At 44.2% G+C, this 9,986-nt stretch overlaps 1 protein-coding gene across 1 annotated transcript in view; it reads right to left on the bottom strand.

The window, feature by feature from the left end:
- Mlc-c (Myosin light chain cytoplasmic) overlaps positions 1-1,539 on the bottom strand; it is a 30,947-nt gene extending 29,408 nt beyond the window's left edge. Inside the window, exons 1-2 of the mRNA XM_053773930.2 lie at positions 1,500-1,539; positions 1,360-1,387 (exon numbers count right to left, since the gene is read on the bottom strand). Coding sequence (XP_053629905.1) covers positions 1,360-1,387; positions 1,500-1,502 — 31 coding nt within the window. The 5' untranslated portion in view covers positions 1,503-1,539. The remainder of the gene's footprint in view (positions 1-1,359; positions 1,388-1,499) is intronic.
- Between the last annotated feature and the right edge of the window lie 8,447 nt (positions 1,540-9,986).

Raw genomic sequence — 9,986 nt, 5'->3', positions numbered from 1 at the left:
AGTGATCCAATAGTTGAGACAGACAGGAGCGACCTGTTCTAAACCCATGTTGCCCTGGGTTGTGTATGTGTATATATATATATATATATATATATATATATATATATATATATATAATGCACAGGAGATGAGAGACTTGCAACACCTTACTGTACTACACCTATATACCATACTATATACTTTATTAAACTCTTAAATGCTTTTCTATGGACCTCTAATGAGCTACTGAGCATGTCAAACAAAATGCACACAGTTATTTTCACTTATGTATACAAGAGAAAAATGTTTGTTCTGCCTTAGAATGCCTTTATATTTATTTTGGAATATGTCGTGGGTCCTGTAGCTGATGAACCCTTACTGAAGTGCTTGACAATATCCTCACTGCCCCACTGAAGTCTCCCAACTCAGGCTGACAGACTGACACCTAATACAAGCCCATCCTGTGTGACGGAACATGACTGGGTAACAGCTAGCTTTTGCTCCCACTGTGTAATTATTATACAGAATTGAGAAGCAGCACACTGCTTATGTATCCAATTAAAAAACAAGTTACATCAAACCAAAAGACCAAAAGTCAGTCATACTGGAAATTTAGTAGTGTTTTTGGGTAGCACAGCTATTAATTGAAGGTTTCAGCACATTAAGTTTCCATGTATGAAGCAGTAATAATCCTGCATAAAATCAGTTTCTATTTACTATTGTATCTGACTCACAGCTGAGGAATTCAGATTATATCTCAAGTGGAAATATTGCACATGTTGCCTTGCGCTTATTGACCCTATTCATCTAGCAGTAAGCAGTACCTGGGAGTTAGCTTACAGTTATGGGTTGCATCCTGGGGAATAGGATCAAAGGATCCCAATCGAAATAAGCTAAAGTAATAAGTACCAACAAGTATTTTGTGAATTCAAGTTATTATTTTACACTTCAAAAATTATAACCTATGTACATCATGCTATAAGTGCTGCCAAACACTTTTCAATACATACAATTATGTACCTCATGGAATAAGTATTTCTTAGGCAACCGGCTCCCAATCAAATAATTTCAACAACGGAGTAGCGTTCTAGAAGAGACTTCCCATATTTAATCAAATTATATAAACAACATGTTTGGGGCCATGTTACGACTGTATTTAATGGAAAAACTAATTAATAATGACCGCTATCTCCACGGTCAAGTACAGGAGGTTCACCCACCTCTTACAGCAGGTTTTTTCCTCACATTCAACTGTAAAATTTCAGTTTGAATGAAACTGAGGAACATCTATCCCCCACAATATTAATATAAACAAAATTTAGGCCAAACATAAGATATGTGTTGACAGGTTGAGCCACACCCCATCCTCACATTACTTACCCACGATCTGGTCTTCTGAGAAGGCTGCCTGCAACGAAAATAACACCTCAGTTACCTTCACGTATTTACAAGATCCTCGCCATAATAAAACAGAAAATTCGGCAATGTGTCATCAGAAAAATAAGCAGAAAACCACTGACCATTTTTACCGCCGTCCTGCCGACACTAACACTTCTCTAACACTGACTCACTCACACTTCTCATCCTCTTTTAAAAGACACACATTTTAACTTTTCCTCTTCCTTTGCACTAAACTACTTCCAATATGGCTTTCAAACATATAAGACACAACTAAGAAAATATATTATACTGAATTAGTGCTACAATAAGTTCTTTTTAATAATACTTTCACAGCAGGTGTAAAATGCTGGAACGCTGAAGCAACAGCTGGTTGTAAGGCGCCTCTGTGGCACTATCATTGACCTGACAACCCTTAACCACATGATGCCATATAATCCTTCCATATGTACTATTACTAACATTTTTAGCGAATTTGCTTCGGTATACTGCTTGTTTATCTGAAAAACTTAGAGAAAGTGATGAAGAACAAGTTAATAAAGCTCAAATTAGGTTCAAACAGTGTGGTCTGTTTAATATTTGATTATGTTATTCCTTATTAGGCATGATCTATCCTCAACTGAGACTTACACCGTGGAAATTGGATGACACTTATGGTATAAGGCAACTGGGTTGAATTTACTGTGCGAGGCGCAGGAGGCCGCGTACGAAATGCACCAAGTTGAACAGGATGTTTACACCTGTACTCTTTTCATAAGTAAACATTTGTATTTTTACAACAATTGTTTACGAGCATAGTCAGTCAAAATGAGGTTCATGTTATACTAAACGAAGTACAAGAATTTCATTACACAAACAAGAATAAAGATGGTTCACAAGTATATTAAGACACTTATTAGTATAAATAATACAAAATCTTATCAAGAGATATACTTTACCTCCGATAACATTCCGCTCATGTTAATTTATCTTGTAAATAACAACTTTCAACGGGAAGTTCATTATGGTGATAACTTGTGTAATCATGTACCTGAATACACTTACTTACATGGAGGTAGTGTTCGTACACATACGACTCAGGTATGATTCACCAGCACATAGCTAAGTGTGACCTAATTAACAACAAACACTTGTCAGTACAGCCTGTCAACACATCCTTCATGCAAACTGTAGTGGAATGTACATCACAAGCATGGGAAGTAAGTCACTCTTAATTTGCTGGGTCATTCTAGATTTTATCTATATAATTTACCACCAGAGTTCACCATCTGTACATTCACCGGCAGCGCCGTACGACCCATGTGGGTCTAGCGCTTAGCAATGATGGTAATAATAATTGTAAATTCACCTGTATTTTTCTTGTATTTCGCCTGAATAAATCATGGCCCAAGTTACACTGGCTGTAAATATACCTGGCTTAAATTCACTTAATGGATCACACTACTGAAGTCTATAGCTATTATATAATTGTTACAAGCTTTCTGTAATTGTAAAAATATATGTTGTGTACCTGAATAAAACTTGTCTTTATCACCACTTTTTAATTTTGCATCACATAATAAATAAACCAAGATGTATGTGTCTCTCAGTGTATAAATGATGAGACTTGAACCCCTATTTGAGATATTAAAGTATTACCTGGAGTTTACCTGGAGAGAGTTTCGGGGGTCAACGCCCCCGCGGCCCGGTCTGTGACCAGGCCTCCTGGTGGATCAGCGCCTGATCAACCAGGCTGTTGCTGCTGGCTGCACGCAAACCAACGTACGAGCCACAGCCCGGCTGATCAGGAACTGCCTTTAGGTGCTTGTCCAGTGCCAGCTTGAAGACTGCCAGGGGTCTGTTGGTAATCCCCCTTATGTGTGCTGGGAGGCAGTTGAACAGTCTCGGTCCCCTGACACTTATTGTATGGTCTCTTAACGTGCTAGTGACACCCCTGCTTTTCATTGGGGGGATGGTGCATCGTCTGCCAAGTCTTTTGCTTTCGTAGTGAGTGATTTTCGTGTGCAAGTTCGGTACTAGTCCCTCTAGGATTTTCCAGGTGTATATAATCATGTATCTCTCCCTCCTGCGTTCCAGGGAATACAGGTTTAGAAACCTCAAGCGCTCCCAGTAATTGAGGTGTTTTATCTCCGTTATGCGCGCCGTGAAAGTTCTCTGTACATTTTCTAGGTCGGCAATTTCACCTGCCTTGAAAGGTGCTGTTAGAGTGCAGCAATATTCCAGCCTAGATAGAACAAGTGACCTGAAGAGTGTCATCATGGGCTTGGCCTCCCTAGTTTTGAAGGTTCTCATTATCCATCCTGTCATTTTTCTAGCAGATGCGATTGATACAATGTTATGGTCCTTGAAGGTGAGATCCTCCGACATAATCACTCCCAGGTCTTTGACGTTGGTGTTTCGCTCTATTTTGTGGCCAGAATTTGTTTTGTACTCTGATGAAGATTTAATTTCCTCATGTTTACCATATCTGAGTAATTGAAATTTCTCATCGTTGAACTTCATATTGTTTTCTGCAGCCCACTGAAAGATTTGGTTGATGTCCGCCTGGAGCCTTGCAGTGTCTGCAATGGAAGACACTGTCATGCAGATTCGGGTGTCATCTGCAAAGGAAGACACGGTGCTGTGGCTGACATCCTTGTCTATGTCGGATATGAGGATGAGGAACAAGATGGGAGCTAGTACTGTGCCTTGTGGAACAGAGCTTTTCACCGTAGCTGCCTCGGACTTTACTCTGTTGACGACTACTCTCTGTGTTCTGTTAGTGAGGAAATTATAGATCCATCGACCAACTTTTCCTGTTATTCCTTTAGCGCGCATTTTGTGCGCTATTACGCCATGGTCACACTTGTCGAAGGCTTTTGCAAAGTCTGTATATATTACATCTGCATTCTTTTTGTCTTCTAGTGCATTTAGGACCTTGTCGTAGTGATCCAGTAGTTGAGACAGACAGGAGCGACCTGTTCTAAACCCATGTTGCCCTGGGTTGTGTAACTGATGGGTTTCTAGATGGGTGGTGATCTTGCTTCTTAGGACCCTTTCAAAGATTTTTATGATATGGGATGTTAGTGCAATTGGTCTGTAGTTCTTTGCTGTTGCTTTACTGCCCCCTTTGTGGAGTGGGGCTATGTCTGTTGTTTTTAGTAACTGAGGGACGACCCCCGTGTCCATGCTCCCTCTCCATAGGATGGAAAAGGCTCGTGATAGGGGCTTCTTGCAGTTCTTGATGAACACAGAGTTCCATGAGTCTGGCCCTGGGGCAGAGTGCATGGGCATGTCATTTATCGCCTGTTCGAAGTCATTTGGCGTCAGGATAACATCGGATAGGCTTGTGTTAATCAAATTTTGTGGCTCTCTCATAAAAAATTCATTTTGATCTTCGACTCTCAGTCTGGTTAGCGGCTTGCTAAAAACTGAGTCATATTGGGACTTGAGTAGCTCACTCATTTCCTTGCTGTCATCTGTGTAGGACCCATCTTGTTTAAGTAGGGGCCCAATACTGGACGTTGTTCTCGATTTTGATTTGGCATAGGAGAAGAAATACTTTGGGTTTCTTTCGATTTCATTTATGGCTTTTAGTTCTTCCCGCGATTCCTGACTCCTAAAGGATTCTTTTAGCTTAAGTTCGATGCTTGCTATTTCTCTGACCAGTGTCTCCCTGCGCATTTCTGATATATTGACCTCTTTTAGCCGCTCTGTTATTCTTTTCCGTCGCCTGTAAAGGGAGCGCCTGTCTCTTTCTATTTTACATCTACTCCTCCTTTTTCTTAGAGGAATAAGCCTTGTGCATACATCGAGTGCCACCGAGTTAATCTGTTCTAGGCATAAGTTTGGGTCTGTGTTGCTTAGTATATCTTCCCAGCTTATATCGGTTAGGACTTGGTTTACTTGGTCCCACTTTATGTTTTTGTTATTGAAGTTGAATTTGGTGAATGCTCCCTCGTGACTAGTCTCATTTTGTCGGTCTGGGGCTCCACGCATACATGTCTGAACCTCAATTATGTTGTGATCTGAGTATATTGTTTTTGATATGGTGACATTTCTTATCAGATCATCATTGTTAGTGAAGATGAGGTCTAGTGTATTCTCCAGTCTAGTAGGCTCTATTATTTGCTGGTTTAAATTGAATTTTGTGCAGAGATTTAAAAGCTCGTGTGAGTGTGAGTTTTCATCAGAGCTGCCTCCTGGTGTTATTACTGCAACAATATTATTTGCTATATTCCTCCATTTTAGGTGCCTTAAGTTGAAATCCCCCAGGAGCAAGATGTTGGGTGCAGGAGCTGGAAGATTTTCCAGACAGTGGTCAATTTTTAACAGCTGTTCCTGGAATTGCTGGGATGTTGCATCCGGAGGCTTGTAGACTACCACAATGACTAGGTTTTGGTTCTCGACCTTTACTGCTAAAACTTCCACTACGTCATTTGAGGCATTAAGCAGTTCTGTGCAAACAAGTGACTCTGCAATGTACAGGCCAACCCCCCCCCCTTTTGCCTGTTCACTCTGTCACATCTGTATAGGTTGTAACCTGGGATCCATATTTCGTTGTCCAAGTGATCCTTTATGTGGGTCTCAGTGAAAGCCGCGAACATTGCCTTTGCCTCTGCAAGCAGTCCACGGATGAAAGGTATTTTGTTGTTTATTGCTGGCTTTAGACCCTGTATATTTGCAAAGAAGAATGTTATCGGACTGGTGGTATTGTTGGTACTGGGGGGGGATTTTTTTTCCGGCATTAGTATCTGTATCTGTTGGTTTGGAGTGGAGGCCATCGACTGTGGTTCCACTCCAGGAATGACTGGATTTGGTGTACGATTTCTGCCATTTCCTGCCAGTTTTTTTTCCTTCCTGGCACTAAAAAACCTCTCCCTCTTGAGTGGCTGTGGCTACCCAGGTTTTCCCATGGCCTGGATGTTTTGTATCTTTTTGTCCCCTTTAGATGGTATGCCTGGCAATTTAAGTTATAGCACAGTCTTTCCTGTACTGAAGAGGTACACATTTCAGGGTGAAAAAGCTTACAGGAAGGGAGTTTGCATTTTCCTGTTGTCATATGGGCATGACATTTTCTAGGGTGGTCATAGTTGCATGTCCCATCTGTTTTTCCAGATTTCCCATGCCAGCAGATACCAAGTGCATAGTATGTGCACAGGCTTGGTTTCCGTTTGCCTTGGGTTTCTGTGACTGTATTCCCTGTTGGTGCATGTTTCCCTGTCTTATTCCTATCCTCCTTAGCACCAACAATGGAGCTCCCACCAGTTGTTTTTGGTAATTTATCCTCACTATTGCTATTGGAGTCCTCTTGTTTGCTATTTCCTGCGGTATTTCTGGTTTGCAATATTGGTTTTATCTTATCTTTGACTACACTTGTTTCCCTACTATGGCTCCTGTCCTCTATGAGGTCATTTATATGTATTCCTTCCTGCGTATAATTCCCGACTACCTGGACAAAATCTCCAGCTTCACCATTACTGTCTACCAGGACCCTTGTGAATTCTATAGGCTTTAAGTCTCATTAACCAACCAGAGGTAGATAAGGAAGAGTATGGGCCTGGTCATGGGCAGCGGGGGCGTTGACCCCCGGAACACCCTCCAGGTATACAGAGGTTTTATGTAAAACAAAACAAAAACAAAAGTTTATTTCTTTGCAAAGGTTACAATGTGTGTTTACATTTCATAATTTGACTGGTACAAATTATTATTATCAAAAAGAAGCGCTAAGCCACAAGGGCTATACAGCGACTGGTACAAAGAAAGCCACTATCATGCCGGGGCATTTAGGGCAGACTAACCTAGAGAGCTGTCGGGTTATTTAATCGTTGTTGTAGATTAACTGCTTGCAAATATAAGCTAATTCACGTTACCTAACCTAAATTAGCCTTGAATAATAAATATTAATGTTTACAAAGGCCTAGATGGGACGGAAATCAAAGAGCTGTAATTCTTGTCAGAACGATTGTCATATTTGGAAAGCAAGTTGTAGTAGCCACCGCCTCATTAACATCCTCCTCATACGCTGCTATGATTCACCCGACTCGTCCAACTGTCTTATTTACTTTAGGAGGTAAATCTCTCATGGTTTAGCAGCACTAACAGAAAATTAACTTCCAGAGGAAGCTATGGATCAACAGATGGACTGCTGCATCGGGGTTAGCTCAGCTGATCAATGTTGCAGATTTTACAGCTGGGTGTTGTGGTTATGTTGATTAGCGAAGGTTGGAAAGTCAGCTAGCTAGCTGCCTACCTGCCTGCCTGCATGTCTAGGATACTCATGATGTGTGTCTGTAATCATTTGGTCAACGTACATATTATGGGTATAGAGTAACTACCACACACAGTATGAGTAGAGGGGTGGCCACCACACACAGCATGGGTAGAGGGCTGACCACCACACACAGCGTGGGAAGAGGAGTGGCCATCACACACAGCATGGGAAGAGGGGCGACCACAAAACACAGCATGGGAAGAGGGGTGGCCACCACGCACAGCATGGGAAGAGGGGTGGCCATCACACACAGCATGGGAAGAGGGGCGACCACCACACAGCATGGGAAGAGGGGTGGCCACCACACACAGCATGGGAAGAGGAGCGACCACCATACACAGCATGGGAAGAGGGGTAGCCACACACAGCATGGGAATAGGGGCGACCACCACACACAGCATGGGAAGAGGGGTGGCCACCACACACAGCATGGGAAGAGGGTTGGCCACCACACACAGCATGGGAAGAGGGGCGACCACCACACAGCATGGGGAGAGGGGTGACCACTACACACAGCATGGGAAGAGGGGCGACCACCACACACAGCATGGGAAGAGGGGTGGCCACCACACAGCATGGGAAGAGGGGCGACCACCACACACAGCATGGGAAGAGGGGTGGCCGCCACACACAGCATGGGAAGAGGGGTGACCACCACCACACAGCATGGGAAGAGGGGTGACCACCATACACAACATGGGAAGAGGGGTGACCACCATACACAACATGGGAAGAGGGGCAACCACCACACACAGCATGGGAAGAGGGGTGGCCACCACACACAGCATGGGAAGAGGGGTGGCCACCACACACAGCATGGGAAGAGGGGCGACCACCACACACAGCATGGGGAGAGAGGTGGCTACCACACACAGCATGGGAAGAGGGGTGACTACCATACACAACATGGGAAGAGGGGTGACCACCATACACAACATAGGAAGAGGGGTGACCACCACCACGCAGCATGGGAAGAGGGGTGACCACCACACACAGCATGGGAAGAGAGTTGGCCACCACACACAGCATGGGAAGAGGGTGACCACCACACACAGCATGGGAAGAGGGGTGACCACCACACACAGCATGGGAAGAGGGGTGACCACCACACACAGCATGGGAAGAGGGGTGACCACCATACACAACATGGGAAGAGGGGTGACCACCACCACACAGCATGGGAAGAGGGGTGACCACCACACACAGCATGGGAAGAGGGGTGACCACCACACACAGCATGGGAAGAGGGTGACCACCACACACAGCATGGGAAGAGGGGTGACCACCACACACAGCATGGGAAGAGGGTGACCACCACACACAGCATGGGTAGTGTGGAAAATAAAACTTCGCAAAACGAGTTTCACTTTCTGCCGTATTTAACACGTAAATAACAGCAGTTATGAGTTAGAGTTAGCAAAGTCTAAATATGAATAAAAAGGATTTTAAAATTTCTTTTAGAGTAGGTGTAACCTTTTCTTCACAAGAAACACCAGCGCAAAAAAAAAGGTGAAGGAGAAAAGCCTTAAATGTACCTTCGTGGCTACACCACTGGAAGAAATGGATGCAAGGCAATGTAACACCATTATTATTATTAAGAGGGAGCGCTAAATCCATAGAGATTATACAGCGCCTGTGGGGGGAGGGAGAAAGAAAGGCATTCAGGTTTAATTCAGGGAAATGGAGTACAGATCCAATTCCCTGCAAAATGAGCCCCTCACCAACAACAGGGAACCTCCCTTGACGGGGAAGTAACACCGGCCTTCATACATGTATATTATCCATTATACATGTACACAGAATGGAGTCAGTGTACTCTGTGGATTCAACGTTTACCTGGAGAGAGTTCCGGGGGTGAACGCCCCCGCGGCCCGGTCTGAGACCAGGCCTCATGGTGGATCAGGGTCTAATCAACCAGGCTGTTACTACTGGCCGCACGCAAGCTGACGTACGAACCACAGCCCGGTTGGTCAGGTACTAAGTGCCTGTCCAGTGCCTTCTTGGGGGGGGGACATTTCTTTTCAGGCGATGCAGCATACCCCCCAGTGAAAATTAGGGGCGCCATTAGTACACTAAAACACAACAAGTGTCCTGGGCCCAAGACTGTTCAACAGCCTCCCACCAGCCATAAGGGGAACTGGACAGATACCTAGTCAGTGCCTGATCAGCCGGGCTGTGATTCGTACGTTGGACTACATGCGGCCAGCAGTAACAGCCTCGTTGATCAGGTCCTGATCCACCAGGCCTGGTCATGGACCGGGCCGCGGGGGTGTTGATCCCCGGAATACCCTCCAGGTAGGTAGACTACGGGCTTTCCTGGACGAGCTTTCGGTGTGGGCACGTCATCAACACTATC

Source organism: Cherax quadricarinatus, chromosome 7 (genome assembly GCF_038502225.1).
Source record: "Cherax quadricarinatus isolate ZL_2023a chromosome 7, ASM3850222v1, whole genome shotgun sequence".
Classification (NCBI taxonomy): Eukaryota; Metazoa; Arthropoda; class Malacostraca; order Decapoda; family Parastacidae; genus Cherax; species Cherax quadricarinatus.
Note: the sequence above shows the minus strand (reverse complement) of the source record. Positions and strands in the feature narration are given on the sequence as shown.